The following is a 23,275-nucleotide window of genomic DNA, read 5'->3' as shown; positions in this document are numbered from 1 at the left end:
AAGTTGAATCTGGGCACCGAGGCCATCAGCACTCATTCACCAAATTTTGTTAATAGCGTAAAAATTGAAGAGGCTTTTTTGCTTCCAGAACAGTGTGTGTTTTATTGGAACAGTTGAAACAGACCCTAATAATTTGAAAACCTTCTTGTTTCAGAACAAATTAAACTAATGATGTTGTACGGATAGTGTCAATGATGGGTTTTTGTCCTCGCCTTCCGTCACTCAGGGTTTTGTTTGTTTTCCATGGGTGGTTGTACACTGCTGTAGGAGTTTCTGAAGAGAAGTATCAGAGACAGGAGAGGGGACAGGAGCTGCCTGGAACCACTGGTAATGTTTTTTGAGAAACTGATAATGAAGAAACAATGAAGAGCAGAAAAGCCTTAAAGGAGAGATGGCCAAATTTGAGAGCTTTGTTTAAAACTGTTTATTTTCAGTCAGAAGAGCACTTTAGTAATGCCTGAGGCATTGCAACCCGTTAGGTTGGTAATGTAAGAACAAAGTGGGTGCCATAGCAGACTGCTAAAAGGAGGTGGTGTCAGCCCAGGCCTAAGTAAAAGAAGGGGTGAGAAACTATGCGCTGGGAAAATGTTGCCCTAAATCTATGGACTAAACGCCAGATAGAGCTGTACCTGTGGCTTGGTTGAGCTGCTGCTCTAGGCTCCTATGCCAAGGGAAAGGAGTTTTTACTGTAAAGCCACCCTGTGTTTTAATATCTCAAAATTTGAGTCCTTTGTTTGACTCGCTGCCTGTTTGAGTCGTGAGTCACTGTTTCTTCTGGTCGTTAGTGAAACAAAACTTATTTTGGCCTGGGCACTGTAGAGATGAAACATGATTGGTAATGGTGTATACATTCACTTCAGATGACTTTATAAATCCCGGATGAAATAATTTTGCTTCATTCCAGCCGAGGCAGAGTGCAGCATGCACTCTGTAACAAGAGTCAGCCTTGCTGATTGTTGGATGAGGCCCTGCATAATCCTCATCTGAAAGAATATGATTTCATGAGAGCAGATAATCTGTAGATTTTGAGCTATTCATTTGCTTAACTCATTAATTCATTAATTGTTTCTCGTTTATGTTCATGGTGGAGAGTTTTAGAAAGTTCTTGCCCCCAAAAAATTCAATTATTGCAGGGTGATGACTTATCTGATCTCTCATCGTCTAAAAGGAGAGATGTGTAATGAGTTCTCAAACTTGAACTGAAACCATATAAATATTTAACCTTAAAAAAGACATTTTTCTTTTTGGCTATTAGCAAACCCAGGTATTCACCAAACTGAATTGAAGATTGAATTTTCAATTACATGGGAACCCTTCCGTTTCAGCTGTCCTCGCCTTAATGTTTGTCACATTGATTAAGTGGTAGCCATCATCTTACGAGACAGAAAGGATGGGGGTTTTGGTGATCTTACCAATGATTTTAACCATAAAGCAGCAATGTCAGAGACACAGGAAACACAATTATACCTTTCCCTTTCTTTAAAAGCAATCCTTTCTTCTGTCTTCGAAGTCGTCCATATTTTAGTTTTCTCTTCGATGATGTTACAGAACAGTGTGAAATGTTGAGAGTCGCTAGTTGTCTGTGTTGCGTTGAACATGTCCCGAAAAGTTAAATTTTTAGTTCTTTTCTGGGGAGCTCTGGGCTTTTCAACAGAGATTACACAGGTGATATGCCAAGATGGCAATGTAGTGGCAGTTTTAAAGGATTTCTGTCTTAGTCTTCATGTTTTGTAGCCGGGCAAAGGCAGAGAACCAGTGCCACAAGTGGGAGAACTGCTGTTAAGTCTTGCCAGGGTCAGCTGCCTGTGGACTGCAGCCCTGCTGGGGGTCTACAGGCAGCTCCCAGCCCCACTCCTGGCAAGGAAGGTGCCTGGGATGCTACGCAGGTTTTGACTTTGGAGGGTGCGGGGCAAGCTGGAAGGAATTAGGAGAGGAGTCTCATGTGGGATGGAAGACCCATTGGGGTGAAAAGGATGGTAAATGTTTCATGTCAACAAAATAACCTGTCGAGCATGAAACTTGGGTTGAAAAGCTATCTGCTGTCCAGGCTGTTTCCCACTATCTGCTCTGTAGGACTTGAGTCCTGTGGTGCTGGAGAGGGCAGACGTGGTGGATGAGTCCCCCCTGGAGGTACGGCCCTCTGAGGGTCTCCTTCCTCACTCTGGCTCCTTGGAGAGCAGCACCGCTGTTGGGGAACAGTGGACTGCATGCACTTGGAGGAGGGAAGAGGTGCCCGATGGGGTGGAAAACTCTGTCCTTAGGAGTGAGACATGACCTCTGCGGAGTAAGAAAAAGCACCACCAAGTGAGACCTGCGCAGGGGGATTCCTGAGGGAGCAGAAGGGAGGTACAGGGCCTGCCCCCGCTGTGGGAGAGCACTTTGTGGGGAGCAGGTGAAGGAGCCTCCCTCTGCAGGGATTAGCAGCCACCTCCCTGCTCCCAGGTCTGTTCTCCCTGGAGAATAACGTGAAAAAACGTGGCATGAAAAGGCTGTGCAATGGAGACCTGAAACGTTGCAGCTGTGATGACTGCGCTTAATTAAATAGGTGGCTGGTCTCTAGACAGCCCAAGACATCTGTCTCCATTCTTCACTTGTTTTTCTGCCGCGTTTCTATTTGCTTGTCCAGAGTTAAAGCCCAGAGGACCTACAGATGGTCACCATTAATTTTGTCACTTGGTGCAATTTTTTTAAAAGCTTTTTTGTCCATCTTTTAAAAACAGATGTGTGTATAAAAAAAATAAGTAAATCTTTTAATAGAGCAACTCGCTAGAGATCTTCTGTTTGGATTTAGATTTAATTTTAGTCTTTAGTGGCTGGGATTTAATTTTGGCATTTCTTTTAAGCCAAGTTTCTTTGTAGCCATACCATTTTTTTTGTATTTTTTAAAATAAACTTTAAAGAATCTTTTTGCGTTCCTAGTTTGGCTTCTTTGGAACCTCAGAAATCATTGCATGCCAAAACATTTTCTGTGTTTTGGATAGCATACCTGGTTTTGAATAGGTTTCTTCGTGATTGCAGGATGCTGGTGTTGTGTGGGCTGAAATTGGGCTATGGGCTTTCAAAAATAAAATCTTCAGCAGAAAAGTCCAGCCTTGTTAATGATTTCTTAAGGAAGCCACAGGAGTGCAGACAAAACTCAGGAGCTGTGACTAGTAACTGCCTGCACAGAGTCAGGACAATAGATAATATCTGATTATCAAATCAAATCATATGGTTTTTTAAACTGATAAAACAACTGCAGACAATTTTTTTTTCATAGTTTCCACATTAAACATGGAGTGTCCTTTCCAAATATCTTCTAACATATTTCTTTTTGAGTTGTCTCTTCTTACTATAAGAAAAGTGAATTTTTGTCTATATTATATACTTGAAAAATTTTCTCAGAGTACACTTCTTAACACAGTATTTTTTTTTTTTTTTAATTTTGTTACTTTATTTGCAGGTCAATATTTATCTGGATCCCTCAAATTAGCGTTGTTTCAACCGTCTTGTAGAAGACAAATATGATGCCGAACAGAAGTAACCTCTCCTCCTTTCAGAATGTTGGGTCAGGTAATCAGTTAATAAAAATGAAGTTTCTTTGTAAGTGTACTGAGATATTTCATAATTTGTTATTGATTTTGGTCCTTTAGTTCTCCTGACACATGGATAAGATCAGCACTCTGTTCTTATTCCATGTCTAACTCGATTTAGCAGCCAAAATAAGGCCACAGCTGGATATGCTGCAGACATCCAACCCTCCCCCATCACTTTAATTCCTGGCTGGAATAGATATCAGTGACCCCCAGCTAAACAACTCAGGAAAGGAAGAAAAGGAATGAGGGGGGGGAAAAAAAAAAAATTAAAAAATGGAAGAATTTCCTTCTGTATAGCTCCAGGCAGCAAATACTTTGCTAAACAGAGGAGCCACTGTGTGCTGGAGGTTACCAAGTGAAAGCTGGGGCTGACCTGGATGCAGGATGGATTCAGGGCATGCCACTTACCAGGGCTCCCAGCCTCAGTCCCTATAGATGCATGAGAAGGCAGCATCAGCCGGGATGTGTAATGCATCCTGGCATATTCATAAAGTCTCATCCCAAACGTTACCCTGAAAATAAACAAAACAAACAAAATCTGGTTTGTGGGAAGCAGCTACAGTTCAGCTAAACATGTGCTGTCGTCCAGTTGGGATTTAACCGTATGATTGCGGGCACTGTGGTGCTGGAACCAAAAACGCAGAAGAACTGGCAGAAGGTATAGGAGAGAAAAGTTGAATCTGAGTGGCTACACAAAGGTATTGTGACCTTTTCTTACTGTACTTGTTTGGGTTTCAAGTACAATGAACCTTTCATTGCTCTGGTTAACAGGCCTGAAAGTTTCCATGAGCTAACTTGGTTTTTGGCAAAAGCATCCTGTCTTTGTAGGATTAAATGTGCTCTACTGGTGTTGTAAGGGAATGACAAACAATTATTAATGTCCCATTAATATGTCTTCTAAGCTATTTGTATAGGAGCCAAGGGAATTTACGCAAAAACATTTGAACTTCATCTGTGTTCAAGTTATGATTTGGACAGTACAACTTTGATATGAGATTAGCTTTCAATTTTAAGAGAGATTTGGAAAAGGCAAGGAGAAAGAGAGGTGTGGATGGAAATTAGGTTCTGTTCCACATTGGAAGGCTAAGTATACAAGGCATATACATTGTGCTTTATATCTGTGCTCTTAAATAGCTTTTGCATCTTGTTTTTCTTCCTTGTAACACCACTAGTAAGGTGAATACTTGATCCTTTCCAGATGATTTTGTCTTTTCCTGACAAGAGTCCCATTCCTCCTTTTGGTCATTTGAACTTCATCATTGCTGATGATCAAAAGTTGTGAAAATAGCTAAAAAATGTCAAGCAAACCATCAAATTATAAGAAACTGCTCACAGCTGTGATGGTCTGTGGCGAGCTCTATGAACTTACTAGTTCAAAGGCAACTTAGTTGTTATCATCATAACAAACGTGTTAAAATTACACAAATAAAATCACAGTCAGCATAAAAATACTAAGTTTTATGTAGTATTAAACCTGAGGCTTGGTTTTGAAGCTGCAAGTTAATGTTTTTGGCCACTACTAGAGCTTGTAATTAACACATGCTTAGCCAGGTCTGCTATGGTCAAGAAAGTGTTTGATTTTGTTTGTTTGTTTTTGTTCTCACACACATGTCTACACTCCCCCCCTGCAATGGTGACTTCTTTTATCTTCTGCCTATTCAATTACGTTATTAATGATGGTTACCTTTATTCTTAAACTTATGTGTTTGATACTTAAGAATTGGAGAGAATGTGTTGTTACACACTTAGACTTATGACAGTTTCCATAGAGGAAGCCTATGCAACAAGGGTCTATTGAATGATGCCCCAGACAGTAATGAATTCCAGGGTTTTTTGCCATGTTAGTAAGGAAGGTCCCAGAATCGAGGACCCACTCAAAGAATGCTTTGCCACCTTCCGCTAGATATCTGTACCTAATGATCCTCAATGAAACTGGATCATATCAACTCTGGTAGGGGGCAGGAATCCAAGTTTTGTGTCTAGGTTCATATGATTGACTGAAGTGGTACTTGGAAAAGGATTAAGGTATTGCCTCTGAGGTTTTTAAAGGCACTTTACACGTTTGGATGTTAGGTTTCCCTGCCAAGTGACAAACTGATTTCTCATGAGGTGGTTGAAGTCACAGGTGAAATGTGAGTGAGCCAAGAGTAAATTGTGGATTTTCAGAGGCAACGCTCACTGGCACTGCAGGAGCTGACACTGAAGAGTGCTTTGTTAGTTCGAAGCACAGCTTAGCACATCCAGGGAGCTGCTGTAAATGTTAATGGTGCCATTTCTACATCAGCTGAGGTCTAAGTGAAAGCCTGCTGGGGGTCCTATTTATCTCCTGTGATGACTGACACCATCAGGAGCTGAATTCCTTTCTTTGCTTTTGGCAAAGTGGGGCTCAGAACTGTAGGCTGGAGCTTGACGCATAATTGAACAATAACATCCACCTCAGCAAAGGCTTTTTTGGTCGGTGTCTTCTTCCAGAATATAAATTGTAATTGTGAACAAACTTTAGGACCTGGAACCTTAAACCCCTGTCAGTGTTTTTAATGGTCATGTGTTGTTTTTGTTGTTTTGAGTGAAGTCATGGAGCATAGCATTATACTTCCTTAAGACTATCTTTTAACTAAAGTGCTCTTTGCAGATGAAGTTACAGCTTTGAATTTTAGGAGCACTGAGCTGAAACATCTTGAAAAACAGGCATCGGTTTTGTACTTTTCCATGGGGCTTTGCAACGACAACCCACAGAGTAAGCAGAAAGGTGACAGACTCCTACTGAGCTTTGAATTGAGCTCATTAGTATATTGGGGCTCGGATGTGCTAACTGCTTAGCTTAAAAGAAGAGGTGGTCCAGAGTGGTATCTTGTGTTCTCTGTCCTGAGTCCTGGGAGACCTGTGTTGGGTTCTTTGCTGTCTGCTTTGCATCTTCTCCCTGCACCTCAGTTCCTTGGCTGCAAAATACCAGGACAGTAATGCTTCCTTACTTCATGGATGTCTTAGGAGGCTCAGGGTTATAAAGGCTGAGCCACAGACTCCTGCAATGGATCAGACACCAAAGAAAGAGTCTAGCTTCTTTCCGACTGTGTTGCTGATTTGTAGTATGAATTTGATGATGTCCCTCTACCCCTTCTTTTTTAGTCTCCATCTTTTGCAAAAACAGAGGTAGGAAAGTTGTGCATCCCCTCCTGTGCGTAATGATCTGAGACACATTCATTAAGAGCACAGTAATTATTACAAAAAGTGATCCTTTCAAGTTAATGTGCTGGCATGAACATGCAAGAGGCTACTTACTTGCTAAAAGTTTTTTTTTTTTTCTTGTCTTCTCTTCATTACAGATTCCACTAACGTTATGGCAGAGTATAGCCACACACAAAACCAGATGGAATTACAAAATGCTAGTTTGGGAAAGGGTTCTGTGGCGAATTCCCTTGAAAATGGTCTCCAGGATATTATGGAAAACCTCAACCCGAAGAAATACTCATCAAGTCTCAAATTTAAAACAAATGGGGACTATGCTGGCTCATATTTAACCCTTTCACAACCTATGCCAGTTAAACCTAATCCTTCCTCCAGTGTTAAAAATACACACTCTATTACCAAAATTCAAGGAGGTAAGCAGTTCCCCTGTGAAAGCCCATATCTTCCAGATAAAAGCATCTCTGTAAAGCATTTGGGTTCCATATCGGGCATGTCCCCATCCCTCAGTGGGTACAATTTAGGAAGGACAGACTTTGATATTCATGCTAGCAGAGAAAATGAAAAGTCCCTTGGACACGTGGATAAGTTTCACTTCTCAAAGTACAGTCAGAAAAACAAATCGTACGACAACGTCTACTTCCCAGGAATGCTGGAGACAAAGAAGATCTCGGGTTCTCTTCTGACCATGTGGAATGGAAGCTCAGGGAATGAGCTGATGCTTTCACCTACTAGCAATTCAGGGGCAGCCAGCATGCCTTCTAGCCCAAAGCAAGGCAGGAGGATGAATATTGAAGACAGCCTGCCCCTTCACATAAAACCAGTTAAGCACAGGGATGTGATGATGGAGACTCTGGGTTCACGGTCTAGGAAATACTCTGGTGGATCTCTGAGTCATATGGGAATGTACAGTCGTTCCCTACCCAGACTTTATAAATCGACAGAAAGCCAGCTGGTGCCATTAAGTTTGCCCCCCAGAAGCTCTCTGGGTAATACTAAAAGGAAAAAACTTGGAGAAAAAGATCTACCTCAGAATGCATTAGATGCTGATAATTACCTGAATTTTTCTTCTTGCAGCTCAGGGGTTTCACCACATGCAAATTCTGTCTCTGGGAATAATCCCTATGTCAGTTCAACTCTTAGTGTTCCTGCAAGTCCTCGAATTGCTAAAAAAATGCTTTTAGCACCTTCTTCCCCCTATCTTTCTGATGATTTTGAAAGACTTGGACTCTCAGGAACAAGTCCTAGTAGTTCTTTCTCCCCAGTGGATTTTGACAGGTCATTCTCAGTCCGAAGAAACCTTTCTACCAGTTCTGTGGAACTTGATGACCCAGATCTGGAAAGTTACAGACAGACACCAAACTCACTGCAAACATCCATGCGAGAGCGGAAGAACAGCATTAGCTCCATTTCGGGAAGAGAAGACCTCATGGACTATCACAGGAGGCAGAGGGAAGAGCGGCTTCGGGAGCAGGAGATGGAACGGCTGGTAATTTGTTCTCTTCCTCTTAGTTTTTCATGGCAGTTAGCATTTGCAAAATGTCCATCCCAGATCTGACCATCAGGAGGGTACAGCAAAGTGTAAGCTGCCATATTTGAAATTCAAATGTTGCCTGCTTCAGATGCCTTGTTTATTATCGCAGTCCATGAAGCTATTGCTTAAATAGTGTGCTGCTGTAACAGCTCAGATAGACAGTACTATTCAGCTATATTAAAAAAAATGTTGGAACCCATGTAAATTGCATTCAGTCATCCTGTGGGCTCTGTTAAAATGTCTATGTACATAAAACCCACAAATTGCACTGCAGGGATCCAGCACTTCTTGTTTTAGATGATGGCACTGTTTTGTGGTGAGTGGGTTAAAAAAAATGAGATTCCTCTATAAGCTGCTCAGCTGTGTGTGCTGCAGAATCAGGTATACATTGGTGTGGGTCATCAGAGCTTTCTCTGCTTCGTTCTGGTTTTTCCTTCTATTTCCACTAAAATAGAGGCTTCCTTGCTTCTCCCCCTCTCAAAATGGAGAGTAGCAGAGGGAGACAGTCTCTCTTTGACTCTAGTCAACATAAAGCAGTGCAACCAGCTTCAGCTCAGGATTAAACTTGGTAGTGAAGTGTAGTTTATGTATTATTAAAACAACTTTTAGGTAGGGAAAAAAAAAAGATCTGCAGAACACACAAAGGTGGTTGAAACAGTTTCTTATTGAAAATGACTTTGAAAGAATACTTAGTATTTCTTTGAAAAAAGTTTTCTCAGGTCTGGCTACAGGTCTCTGACCCTATTAACATGCATTCATATGGTACTGATTTTATCAACATAGAAACTGGTTGTTAGATGGGCCAATTTATATTACTGAGTCTTTGATTTGAGACATTAACTTTACATTTGTGTGCTTTAATTCAGATCTTTATGGATTTGAGCAAAATGGGGATAGGATACTCTTAAACCTGTCTGGTCTGCATAGAGAGAGCGAGCCTGCAGGGGAGTTCACTTCCCGAGCAGGCTGGGGTGGAAAGCCGTCGGGAGCGGTGGGACAGGGGAGCAGGGGCTGCCCGTCAGGGACCACTAGCAATGGCCCAGTGCCTGTGCAGGGCCACCGCTCCCGTTTCGAGCCACGCTTGTGAGCAGGTTCAGCTGAAGGATTGTAGTCCGTTGCGATGTCTCCCTCCTGTCTCACCTGTGCCCTTGATGCAAGCAGGTGAGGACCCTGTTAGGCGGGCGGGAGCCTGCCTTCTCAGCCCTGCTCCGCCCAGCGCTGCAGTCTGCGGGATGCACGCTGTTGGTTTGCAAGATGTGAAAGGGTTTGCCATTGCCCGCTTAGAGCCAGGGCGGCAGAGTCGAGGTGTGGGTGTGAGGGAGCGGCAGGCACTGCCCCTCTGCCCCCTCAGTGAGCAGTGCGGCGTGTGTGCCCCGGCCCTGCCTTGCCCCGTTTGCCCCCCGAAACCTCCGCTGGCTCCCCTTGAAGCTGTGGCTTCTCGGGAGCAGGGGCCTGGCTCCCTGGGGTGAGGAGGCCCAGCTGCGAGTGGAAATGACTGGGTGGCCTAGGAAAGTTTGCTACGCTTGTGCATGCCAAAGTGGGAAGCGTCAGAAATGCTGGTGGGTTGTTCTCTCTCTTCTTGCTTCCTTCTCACTGCTGTTCCTCCACTCCTTTTGGAAATCTCCCTTCTCCCTAGTCCTGGTGATTTGTGTGTGCAAACCTTCTTCTTGTCAGAGGATTGTTCCAGACAGTCATGCTGTAAAACCTGAGGTAATCAGTCACCAAAGACAACATAGTAGAGTGTATTTGTATTTCAGAGAACAGCTTTTTTTTTTTTTTGTGGTGGGGGATGGAAGATATGGGTTGTTTCTATATTCAGTAATGCTAAAAATTGTGCTAGTTTTATGTTATGATGTAATAACTACATTATTCCTGCCCCCCCTATTTCTTTTCTTGCTGGATAACACTTCCTTCGAGTCTTTATTCATTAAAAAGAGAATTTGCCTACAGTTTTTCTGAGCATGTTAAAGTTTTTGGAAAAAAAATGGTGTTTGTGTGTTGCATATAATTTGAACGTGAAGGAACTTCCTCCTGCTTGAGTTCATCTTCTTTTCAGGAATCTGCTCAATACTTTTTTCCCCCTTGTTAGAGCTATCTAGTGGAAGAGTTGAATAGCGGGAGAGTGCTTCCTTTCAATGGTTTGAGAGTCTGAAAAGTGCCGTAAATAGTATTTTAGATATCTGAGAAGGAATGTACTTTTTACATTAGGGCCTGTCCTGTTTTGTTTTTATTTTATTTTTGTCCTTCTCTCTGGATCTAGTCATGGGTCTATCCAAACAGGGTCTTTATATATCCAGCCTGAGCTTCCAAAGAGCAGTTTTGTCTGATCTTGTGTACTGTGAGATGGACAAAGGTTAGGGGTCCAGATCTGGTCAGGCCTCTCTTTTTTGAGGGGTGGGGGAAGGTGTGAATAAAAAAAACAACTAAACAAGCATCTGTGGATAGCAAAACTGTGTGCTTTGTGTTGTCAGTGGTGTGTGAAAGTTCAGATTGAGGAGCTAGGAGGTAATTGGCAGGGGAAACGTCCCTCTATGCACAAGTGTCAGACTCTTCCATACTGTGCTTTTGAAGAAAGGTAGGCAGAAGAAAAACGTAGGACTACTCAGAAAACTTAATCACACACATAAGCCTCCTTTTTAGAGTATTAAACTGCTCTGTGGCCCAGATATGGAGAGCACCTTTGCACCAGCACTGCCCCTGTAGCTGTCCTGCTGGCACAGAGGAGTTTTGGGGTGTTGTGTTTGATAGCTGCTACTCACTTCTGGATTTATTTTTCTTTTTAGTAAATTGTATGCACACACTGTAATCTGACCTGGTATCTGCCCTTGGTCTCTTCTATTTACTTTTGCTTTTTTCTTTTTCTTTTCCATAGAAATTTTTCGGTGGGTTTCACTTGTGCTTAGTTTGCTTTTTAAGTGACAGAGACTCCTTTGGAAGTTTGCATTTTGAGCTGCCACTAACGGCCTGCATATGAAACCAAATGATCTGCTGTCATTGCCCAAAGAAATAAACAGAGAATTAAATAAAATGGTAGGAATAGTGCAAATATGCATGGCAGGGTTTGTTGTTGTCGTTGTTTGGTTTTGTTTTTATATGATTTAAACATCTGAGTTTTAATTTATTCCCATACACCAAACAGAAAAGACATGTATGTACTTGTGTAGGATTTGGTGTTTCTCCCTCTGTCTTTCTTTTGCTTTGCCTTTTACGGCTGGGTTCACCCAAAGTAGCTGAAGACTGGTGCCACTTCTGTTTTGCCAGCCTGTTCCCCTGTGACTTGAGGAGTGGGAGGAACCAGAGTTCCCGTTGCTTCTGTGCCTCTGGTGTTACTGCTGAGCACTGGGGACCAGTGAGCTGCAGGAGCAGGTGGGATGGCACAGGTTGCTCCTGGAGCTTGCACAGGCAGTGGGCTGGTGGGTCACAATCTGGTTCCTTTCCAGCCCAACTGACCGGACATTGCATCTTGGCGTTGGGATGTTTATACAAGCTTTACACAAATAGAAGTTGGAGTTGGCTATTGCTGAAGCTAGCCCAGGAGCCTTATTAAACAATGAAAAAAATGGTCACTGTGATCTAAGAATATTCAATGAGATTCAGTTAGCTATTTTTTTTTTTAATTTTTAAAGAGGAAATCTCACTTTTTTCCTATCTGAGATAAAAGCCCAATTGTGGTAGCTGCTGAATCTGAAAGGCCTTCTTTCTCTTCAGCCTGTGGGGAGGTTGGGGGTGGAACAGCACAGGCAACACAGTCACATAGATATTAAGGCCATGTGTTTTGTTTGATGTCCGCTCATTTGAATAGCACTGAACTTGATTTTTCTATGGCTGGTTTTTAGGCAGTACAATGTATTTCCTCTAGATGGTGGTAGGTACTTAAAAATTACATGTGTAGTATCTGCATGATACCTTTCATAGTCCAGCTGTCTGTATGGATCTGTAAACATATGCTTGTTAATTAAGTTTTACTAGATGCAGGAATTGTGCTGGGAGAGATTTCAGCTTATATGATTGATGCCCAAATGAGCAATAATAAAATTCAAGGAACTTATTGCATAGCCGACTTTTTCACAGTCAGAAGAGCATTGAATTTCATTAAGTTTATTCAGCAAGCAGGAAATAATATAGAATATCCCTGTGCCTGGTTTGCATTGATGCGTTATAGTTTAGTAAGACGTGCTCATGTGAGGGGAAAATGAAATGAAAATATTTTGGAATTTTCAAGGTGATACGGCTTTAAAATTATTGTTAATAAAGTTTACGTGAACTTCCCATAGAGCTTGGAAAAACCTCATATATATGTTTTACGAATTTATGATGTCACTGTCTTTTTATAAAGGTCTTTTTATAGACCTTTTAAACATAAAGTACCCAAGCTGTATGTAAAACTGTAAGTGACAAAGCTCTTACAGGAACCCCAGCCAAGCAGACAAAGGCTAGATCAAGGTAATTTTTCCCACCACTATTTGACAGTCTCTGTAGTGTTACAGAACAGCTACTTAATAACAATTTAGTTTAGTAAATGAACAAGTGCTGTGTAATAGGATAAACCCCCACCCCCGCAGAACATAATTAATACTGACGGCTCAGTAAGTTTTCAGGAACATTCAGTTTTAATTGTATTCCAAAAGATTTCTCTGGAATCTTTAATTTTTGCAGCTACATGTTTTATGCAAATGAACAGTATGGTCCAGGAAGAAATCAATTGCAGAAGACCTATTCTCATTTACAGAAGTTAAGTACTGCACTGGAGCTCTAGTCTTCAGGCTCGTGCATCATTTGAAAAGGAGCATCTGCATAGGTACTGGAGGGGCAAAAGGGCACTGGTCTGAACAACGCTGTTATTTTGGAAGCTGAAGGCATCTCCTCCAGAGCCAAATATGTGCCTGTAGATACTAGAGCTAATTTTGCAGAAAGTCATCTGCTCGGTTCCTCCCTGGAGGCTGGCTCTAGTCCATGCCACCGATCTTGCCTGCTTTTATTTGTCCATTTCTTTGTTGCCTCTACTGGGAGGGTAAGGACAAGGCGAGGTCCTTTGCTCTGAGCTGAGGTGGTCTCTCAGCAGCGCTTCTCCATGCAGGTGCCTCTGCTGTGAAAGGCTTCCTGCCCATCGCCTGTGAGAGACGGATGAGAAATACGGGTGCTTTTTCTGAATTCTGGGATGCTAATGGTAACCTCAGGGCCAAAAGACTAAGTATAGCAAAACAAGGACTGAAAATGAAAACAAATGAGGCTGAAGTGAGAAACTGGTGCAAACTGGAGAGAAGGGAAAGAACAGTGGGTGAGCTGTTCTCAGACTGGGTTAAATTCTAGCTTTGAAATAAAGCTTCTTGGTGTCTGACGTGTGAAATCACCACCTCCTTAGAAATGTAGGAAGGAAAGAGAAAGCTTTCTCCTGCCTCTTGTCCATGCGGTACTGAATGTGTTTGTAAGAAAGCAAGTTTGGGGAGTTTCTGCTGCTCTCTTGCCCGGTCTCTCTGCCTCTTTCCACCTGCCCCCCTCCCCTCCTTTTTAACTAGCTGCTACTCCCAAGGTTTTCCTGTGAAGCTGCTTGTTTGCCTGCCTGTGAGGATTTTAAAGAGCAGCAGTGGAAAAGTGCTGCTCTTTGGTAGCTGAAAACAGCGACAGCCTCTTTTTCAGGCAAAGCAAGCCCTGGCTGCACGGACTAGTTGTAATTCTCATTAGCATTGGTCAGAAAGGGTAGACTACACATGTATTTTTAATGAAGTCTGGGGTTATCCAATTGCTAATGGCACTTATCTAAAAAGCTTCCTCCTTGCCACAGCTGATTAACCAAGTCTTGCCTTGGTATCTAGATATAGCATCATCTTTATGCATTTATAAAATTCTTATACATGACATGCAGCAGATGAACAAATCCAGGAATCACTGACGTGGTTGCTGTTAAAAAAGTGGAAGGTATTTATCTCTTCTATGTTGGTTCATTTTTCTTATAGTGTGCCAGAGATGTCTCTTAATGTCACTGTTAAGCAGTAACAGAGGAAGGTTATCCCCTTATCCCACCCTTCTCCTTCAGCACCTAAATTTGCAACCATCCATAGGTATTGTGTAGCTTTGTCAAAGCCAGGAGCAGTGAAACTGCTCAGGTAGAAAGCGTACAAGTCCTGTGTACCCCTTTTCATAGCAGGTAAGAGATCCACAGAAAACACAAAGAGGTGTTTTAGTCTGTTCGAAAGGACATTTTATGGGGAAATACACTGAAAGGCTTACGACACCCCTCCCTCCCACCAGAGCCACTTTTAAAGCAATTTCCTTCTTTTGACATACCTTTTTTTCCCTCTGATGTGTTCAGCATCACAAATAACTCGTGTGATTATCTTTCTTGCAAAATTATCAACTGGATTTTCCATGTGCTGCTGCTTTTGCACTTTTCACTGCAGGGGTGCTTTCCTAGCTTGCTGCTTGACTCAGAAATTTATGCTGGAAACAGTTAAATGCAGGTGTACTGGAGCTGGAATGAGTTGGCTGAGATGAAATGATGAGAATAGAGCGTATAAAGTAACCACAGAGCTTCCTGTCCGTAAGCCACTCGGCACATGTCAAAATAGAAGTGAGAGATATCGGTATTTCTGTAATGTGTCTGAAAGTTCATCAGGAACTTTTTGAAGACTGGCAGAGATTTTCCTGCCATTTTTTAAGTTTTGCTGAGCATCTGAGACTTGGGGAAAAAAGAATCCCCCCCCCCCTTTTTTTTTCTTTTTCCCCTGACTGCTCAGCAAAGGGCAGGTTTGCAGTGAGAGCCCCTTACCTGAGCGCTTAGGCTAGGATGAGCAGCGGCTGTGCTTTGAAATTCGCCATTCCCTATTATTATTGAAGGGATGGAGGCTTGGCACAGGGTAACCCGATATACCCTGCTGTTGCAGGAAAGGATGGAGCTTCATGTCCTGATGCTGTCTTTCCCATCTATAACTATTATGGTGACTGGATGAAAGGGCCAGGCCTGGTGCTGTCACAACAGGGAGAGCTGCGTAATTACTGGCAATCCCAGCCAGCACTTGCACAGCACTTTAGGAATTGGGTTGCATGGCCAAAAGACTCAGTAAGAGGGAGGAAAGCGGTGTTGGAGGGGTAAGGGAAGAGGCTTAGGGTCTGGCAGTGGTTGCCTGGAGGGAACAAGGCTTTGGGGAGTTATGATTATGTCAATTATTTGGGGTTGAAAGATGTCTGCAGAATCTGCTGGACCCATTTTGTGGAAAATAGAAGCTTGCAATTGCTGCCCTGCAGCTGCCCCAGGCTCCATTATTTCAGCAACTCATCTCTGCCGGTGCTGTTACAGGAGGCTTCAGAGGAAACCTGCAGTGAGAACCTGGGAATAAGCTACCTGAAGGCAAATGTCTCATGGTGTTCTCTTGGTTGGGTAGTGCTTGGAGACAGATGGGTTCAGATGGGTTCTCCAGCTCAGAAATGCAGCTCTTAGCTGCGGGTGATGTGGGGTGATGTGAACGTGTAGTGCATACAACCGGGTAGTCTCTTGATAGCTGTATAAAAAGCTGGGTGCTTGTAAAGCGATGTTAAATTTTCATAAAACTCCAATGGCTTGCTGCAGGGAAACAGAAGGCAATGTATTGCCTGAACTGCTTTGTTTGATCCTTGTTATCACTTGCTATTGGGCATAGGGAATGTTAGGACTATCAGAAATAGCTGTTTTGCAAATCCTGTTTGCAAATATAATGCCAAGTAGAAATTGGAAAGTGAGTATGTCTGCAGTGGTTCCTAGGGACGGAGGCTGAGGAATTTGGGGTTTTGTCTTTCTTTTTAAATGCTACTAAAAATGAGAAGGATTTCGTAGAAATCAGAAATGAGATCATCAGTGCAGGTATTAATGCCAAGCATGGAATTCTCACAAGTGGTCTTTTTTTCCAGCAGAATTTTCAATAGGCTTATGGTAAGCAATTTTTTTGTTTAGATTATTTTTATTCTTTGGCAAAAGAAACATGAAATTGTGTAAAAGCATTACCTCTTAAAAATTCTCAAGTTTGAAATGTTAGTATGAATCCATAGGGAATTTAACTGGTAAATGAAGATTTTCCCCACTTCTATGCATTTGACACCTGTTGTATTTTAGATGTGATGCCTTATTTTTCTGTTAATGCTTCTAAAACTGTGTTTCAAAATGTGGACTAATTCTCTACCAAATAAGGGAATCAAAGTTAACAAAACAGAAAATCCAAAAAAGCCAGGAATTGGTGAGTTCATGGAAAATCTGTGTGATGTTTTGCAGCTTGGTAGGCGTATAGCGTAAGTGTAAAGTGGAATAATTAGTGATTTATACAGTGAGGTCACTGTACATGTGTACGTACAAATGGGGTACAGTTACAGCAACCTGAATGAAGAATATTAATATGAAAATTTTCTACATTGGAAAGGTAAATAAGTGTTAGGACATCTTATTTAAGTAGCTATTAATCTCTGTGAAATGTACTTTTAATTTTTTAAGTTGTTCTTCCATGTTAATTTTGATTCTTCATCTTGCACTGTAATTTATTTTTGCATATCTGTTTATTATCCTTGATTGCTAGAGACTTAAATGGAACTGAAGGACTTTAAACTGTCATTCTAAAAAAAATCAACCCCAAAACTCGAGCAAACTCTTTTTACTTCATCTTTACTTTAGCTCACGTGTGAGGCTTAGTCCTATTATCTTTTTTTTAAACCAGGAACGACAGCGCCTGGAGACAATCCTCAATCTGTGTGCAGAATACTCCAAATCTGACAGCGACCCTGCTGCAGCTACAACAGTTGCTGATGTTCAAAAAATCAACAAAGAACTCGAAAAACTTCAGCTCTCCGATGAGGATTCGGTGTTTGAAGACTCCCAGATGAATTTGGAAATGAGGTTCAGAAGCCACTTGAAATCATCTGCAAGCGATTCGGATTTCTCAGATCTGAGCAGCCACAGTCGTGGCACTGCTGCTTTCCTCTCCTCTAGAGGGCTGAGAGCTGATGAGCACTTCAACGAAAGCACGAAGCCTCCACCTTTCGCTGCTCCCGGCTTCCTGAAGGATGCCACGGAATCGTCCTACCTAAGCATCACACCAAAGGTAACACTCTGTAGGAGGAAAGAGTATAATCCAGGTTCGACTGCTCAAAATCCTCCTCTAGTCAGCTGTCCTGGCAGGGCCCACAGTTAGAATGGCTTGGGTGTGGAAATTAATCTCAGAGCTCGTACAACTTAGCAGCCAGCAAATGATTATTTCCTTTTCTGTGGAAGCTGTTGGTACTGGAAGTCTTTTTTGTTTGTTTTTTGGTTTGTTTGTTTTTGTTTGTTTGTTTTTTTTTTTTCAGAAGGATGTACAGTTCAGGAAGAGTTTTAGGATTTTCTGAGGGAGAAGAATTTGCTTGAAAAATTACAGCTACTTAAATAAGGAAGGTTTCAGGAACCCTGCTGAGCAGTATGCTGGGATGTAGGAGGGAAGGGAAGGTCTGCCGTCTTCTCCCAGCCTAAGGCTCCAGTCTTCCGTAAGAGGAGGATGTTTTCTTGTGGGCAAACCAGAACAGTCACATGGGAGGTGAAGACGAGTTGCCTGAGCCAAATTTACTGTCCTGTCTGCTTTCCCAGGGTTGGACCTGAGCCACTTGTCAAATCAGCTGTTGCCTCTCGTGAGGTGCGCAGCCACAACCAGCCCTCCTGCCTCTCTAACCCAGCTCCTCATTTAATAAGCTGCGGTTCCTTTCCTGTGTACTTCGCACTGCTGTTTCATCACTGAAGGGAAATTAACCTTTAAAACCCGAGCTAGCAGCATTCTCAGCAGCTTCCTTCAGCTAGAACAGCAGCAGCCTCCTCCGGACAGGGGCCTTTCGTCATCTTAGGTCAGTGCCTAGGCTCTGGTGTGCCAGACCAGCAGCGCCGCCCACCCTGGTGACAGGCAGTGTGGTAAATAACTGTATTCAAGAGTTAGAACCAGCATAATAAGACCAAGCAAAGCCATAAAAGCAGGTTCCTGTTTAACAAATTCACACCTTCAAAATACTTTGTGTCTCTCCTTTTTAGTGTTATTTACACACTGTATGAGCTCCAGCATGGTTATATGCCTAACATGAATTGTATTTAACCTCCGCTTACATCTTTATAGTCAATAGAAGCGTGTATGCGTAGAAGAAGAGAGAGGTGTGATAGCAAAATGTTTTATCTTATAAAGGGGTATGTTTCTGGAAATCCGTCTGCCAAGTCTTTCGGTGTGAAATTATGTCAAACAGAAACGTGCTATTATGGTTTTACTTGGTCTTTCCATGTTGAAAAGGTAGTAAAACATTTCATTTGCAAGCTCCTGTGGTCTTACATTTCTTTCCCATTTGTTGCTTTCTTCATGCAAGTCAGAGATCGTATTTTAAATCCTTATTAGGAAGTTGAAATCAAAGATGCTATGTCAGCATTATCTGAACAGGATACCGGACAAAAAAAAAAAGGCTTTCCTGCTAGGATTACTAATGCTAATCAAGGAATACCATTCATTCATTCATAGTAAAGGGTGTTCTGCTAAGCCCTGAGAAAAGCAATAACAAGCAACTGTGTTAATGAAACACAGCTCATTGTTTTAAAATATCAAAGATCAGATTTGTTCAGGATAAAACGCCTGCTCTCAGAATAGCCATTCAGTAGCTGAGCTGAGCCTCTTTTGAGCAAGGCTGTGTGGTCCAGTGGTTAACGTGAAGCCCTGCACGCAGCCCACTTCTAATTCTGACGGGGGACAATGGGTGAGCAGCCTTACCAGAGGAATTGGTTCGTAAGCCCCTGGGGTCAGATGACGATGAAGAATACATTTGAAACTCAATACTCTTTGATCTAGCCTTTGCTGATATAAGATCACAGGTATTTTCTTAATAATGTTGTTTAATTCTTGGCACAGTTATCTAGTATGTAAATGGCAATGAAAAGAGCAACGTTGAGGGTGCTAACTGGGGAGACAGAACCAAATTTTGTCTTTGTTTTACAGAAGCTGCCCATTTTAATGGCTGGTTACAAAAATGTCCTATCCTACCTCCTTGCTTTTATTATACGAACAGCTGAAATTTACATAAAAAGCATCTTCATCTATCTGTGTTATTTTTACAAGGGAAAAATTGGATTTTTACTACCTAAATAGCACAGCATGTAAAGTATTCTCAAAGGTTAGGTTTTAAGAATTCCTGTAGAATGAACTGTTAAGTATAGTATTTACTTCCAATGCCTGGAAGTGAAGTATCAGGTTTATTTCTCTTGTACACCTTCTAAATATAGAAATAGCAATATAGTAGATATGAAATATGTAACGGGTTCAAAACCAGCAGTACTGTACTTGTCTAAATTGGATACAATATGAAAGGGGGAAGGAAAGCCACTGTTTAACTCTTTTTCTAATGAACCTCTTGTAACATGCAACTGCAGATACCAGAATGCACAAGTGATGAGCAAAGAGGGCAGGAGCTTGGTCGACTGGAGGAGGAGCGCATAGTAATACTAAATAACTTGGAAGAACTTGAGCAGAAGATCAAAGATTTAAATGACCAGATGGATGAATCCTCGCGAGAGGTATGAAACATGTTTTAGTTTTAAATGTATTCCTTGTTAGGTATGTCTACATAGCGTAAGTCTGATGGGTTCAGCAAATACATAGCGAATTCATGGGTGTACGTAGCCTTTATATTCTGTGCTCTTTCACCAGGGTTAGGCACAGAATCATGGACCTGGCAGCCTCCTGCTATGAAGGTTATTTTTCTCCAGCTGGGAGATGGATGTGATGCTCGGATTAGCCTTTCCCAGCTGTAACCATTACACTCCTATGAGGAATTAGAACAATCTTGCTTGTTTAATGGTCACTCAATTGATCTAAATAGCTTGTGTCACTTGGGAGTTCTGTGGTGGTATCTCCTGTGACTGTTTAAAGAGAAAGGAAGTGAGACAACTTCCTTTCAAACCTCCTATGCTTTACGGTGGCAAGGGTATGTTGGCACCCTCTTGACTTCTGGAATCTCACAGTTGCAGTCCAAGCTGGCTAGGCATTTGGGTTGTGCTTGCTCCAATTATCAGTGACAGGAAAGAAACAGCTGTTCCAGAAGGATTTCCTACGGAGCCTGGGCACAGAGAGTCGGTACAGTATCATAACAGGAGGAAGCTCAGAGAAGAGATAGAAAAGAAAAAGTTTTGGAAAAAAAGAATCTTCAAACTAAAGTTGGTTTGGGCTTTATTTTGCAGTACTTTATATTGCAGTTTTACTTTTTCTCAGATTTATGATCTCTTTTTCACTCACTTTTGTGGCAGTAAAACTTACTTTCCCCCCCCCCCCTTTTAAAAATGTTTCTTTCTTACAAATAATCACCAACTCACTCCCCTTCCCCCAGAAGATAATGTGTATCAAGATTTCTTCTTAATCTGGACTGCTTCTGAAAAATGTTTTGTGTTCCTAGTTGGATATGGAATGTGCCCTTTTGGATGGGGAACAGAAATCTGAAACGACAGAGCTGCTGAAAGAGAAGGAAATATTGGATCATCTGAACAGAAAAATAGCTGAGCTGGAGAGAAATGTTATTGGTGAAAAGACAAAGGTAATTAAGTTATCTTAGCTAGCTGTGTGCTCTGTTCCCCTTGATCTTTAAAATACATTTATATGATTAACATATCAATGACGGTTATTTTATGAACTACTGTCTATAAGTAAATTTGCTTGATAAATATGGAAGAAAAAAATAGTTCTCACTGTCATCTACCTGTAACAATCTTGTTTCCCAAGATATGCTTGACAAGCAAAATATAGTATGCTTAAGTAAAAAGACCTGACCTTCTGTGAAGATATTTTTGATTAACAAAAAAATCCATATAGCGATTGGACTTGGGTTATCTGTTGTTTAAAACAACAGTATTAACTGAACTGTTCCGCTACCTTCCAAAGGAACAGAATGAAAGCAAGCTGCTTCAGAAGATGGCTTTATCTATTATTGTATAGAATGATATGTTAGATGCCTGTCAATTACATAATTTTAAAGAAATTATGTTGGTTTATTTTGTTTGCTGACTGACTGACAATTTTAGTACTGTAGAACATTCTCTCTGTGATTAAGTCCAAGGAATTAACTAGTTCTCATATACAGTCAGATACTTAATTGCTCTCAAATATGCAGCAAATATATAAAAGCATATATTTGCAAAATAGGATAGCACTATAATAAGATTTTAAGTACAGAAATGGAAAAGGCCTGCAAGATGAAGCAGTCCTCCTCAAACCAGCAGGCTCTTTGCTGGCCTTTCCAGGAGGGCAGTTCCCTTCTCCACAGGGGATGTGCCATGGCCAATAATATCTCAAGGTCAGGAAGTTTTTCCAGGACTTTCAGCCAGTAATGTTTCCTTTTTAAATTTCCTCCCCTACCTCATAATTTAAACCTGTCACTTGTGGAAATACTCTAGGTAGTCTCTCCCCTCTCTTTTTTTAAGCTTTCCAGAAATATCTGGGAGTCTTCTACATTATTTTCTTTTGCTTAGACAAGATGCACATTTTTAGCTCTTTCACAGCTCCACTTTAATTGATGCCTTACAGCTTGCATTGTTTTATTCTGAGCTTTTTGTCTTTAATTTCTGCCTATCCTGTCATGAGCCTGAATGCTGTTTTGCGGCTGTACTCTACTCATCAAGCCTATGTCTGAGGAGGAGCATGGTGCTCCCACCTCTCTGCCCTGTGGGGTGACGGTGCACATCCAGTTTAAGCTTGAACTTGCGTGGACTTTTCTGCCTGTACTTCTCGTTGTTCTTGTGTACCCCTCAGTGATTCTTCAGCTTTCAGTGTTGGCTGTGTTCATGGAACGTGTTTCATACGTGCTTTTTAGTATAAAGGTGGGTTTAAAGTTGGTAACAGCAGATAGGGTGGTGCAAGCAGATGCCCTCCAAAAGGATGTTACTAGAAGTTTTGGTTGGTAGATGGTAACAAATAACATATCCAGAAATTCAAGAGATCTTTGCCTTTTTTATTTGTTCTCTAGTAACCTCAAAGTTCAATGAAACTAATGGAAATCGTTCTAAAACCTGCAGGTTGTTTAAATTTCTTTGCAATCATATGATGGTATATTAGTGTGTAGCTGTCAGAAAATTCAAATGCCAGGTCTAGTTTAAATTTTCAGTTGAACTGAAACATGTAAAGCAGCACAGAAAAAGCACTTTTGTTATTTAAAAGGTAAGCTCACTCAAAATATTTTTTTTCAGTATGAAGCATGCCACTAGTCAGATCAGTTACAATATTGTAATTGTCTTTTCTTTTGTGTTCCTTTTATTTTTTTGAAACAAACAAACAAACAAAAAACCCAGCTGTGAGTGCGTGCTCTAGACTTAAAGCCATGGCTCAGTTAATACTGATACTTTGCAGAAATAAGCTCTAAGAGAGCCCACTCCAAAACCAAAGAGGTTTTGTTCTGCAAGATGTCTGAAAGCGTTGTGTAAAAGTGAAAGTTTAAAAAAGAAATGTGAGACAAGCTTCTGCAAACAGGCAAAATATGAAGTGACAGCTGAAGTGTTCTGGAGAAAGTAGTGTCAGACAGCGAAACAGATGGCGCTGATCATGTCAACAAATAAAAGCTCTGGCTTGAAACAACAGCATTTTTTAAAGCTTGATCTGTACATTTAAGGTTGCAGCTGTGCAGATCTGATGCAAGATGGGCAATGTCTTGGCTCTGTAGTAGTACAGGATCAACTCCCCCAGAAGAGGGATGCTTGGGTGGAGGCAACAAGTCATCCTCTTTGCTGAAATAATTTGAAAGTTATAATCTTCTCAACAAAATTAAGGCTCAAGTTTTGGCCAGTAAGTGCCATCCTGATGATAGTACTTTTTATTGTTATTTCTTGCAAAAACAAGTGTCCCAGTGTCCACACAGCGGTCACAGTTTCTTCTAGTTGCCTGTATATTTCATCCCTAATAATACTGGTGGTCTTGGTTTTGGTGGTGCTTCCTGGCAAGAAGCTGTCGGGTCCCATCGCTTGGGGAGTGGTTACATTTCTGTCAGGGTA

The 23,275-nt window shown here is 41.6% G+C and overlaps 1 protein-coding gene across 4 annotated transcripts in view; it reads left to right on the top strand.

Annotated features, from left to right (window-relative positions):
• The first annotated feature begins 3,503 nt into the window (after positions 1-3,503).
• The window catches only part of PHLDB2 (pleckstrin homology like domain family B member 2), a 58,393-nt gene continuing 38,621 nt past the window's right edge, over positions 3,504-23,275 (top strand). Inside the window, exons 1-5 of one of the 4 annotated variants that reach the window (XM_086463411.1) lie at positions 3,504-3,552; positions 6,899-8,247; positions 16,968-17,349; positions 19,668-19,819; positions 20,695-20,832. In XM_086463411.1, the coding sequence (XP_086319537.1) occupies positions 3,504-3,552; positions 6,899-8,247; positions 16,968-17,349; positions 19,668-19,819; positions 20,695-20,832 (2,070 nt within the window). Of the gene's footprint in view, positions 3,553-6,898; positions 8,248-16,967; positions 17,352-19,667; positions 19,820-20,694; positions 20,833-23,275 lie in introns of those variants that run through there. The other 3 variants (XM_086463416.1, XM_086463422.1, XM_086463431.1) reach the window with 3 other exon arrangements.

This window comes from Leptosomus discolor, chromosome 1, assembly GCF_034619465.1.
Source record: "Leptosomus discolor isolate bLepDis1 chromosome 1, bLepDis1.hap2, whole genome shotgun sequence".
NCBI classification, from domain to species: domain Eukaryota; kingdom Metazoa; phylum Chordata; class Aves; order Leptosomiformes; family Leptosomidae; genus Leptosomus; species Leptosomus discolor.
The sequence above is the reverse complement of the archived record's forward strand: the minus strand, read 5'-3'. Positions and strand labels throughout refer to the sequence as shown.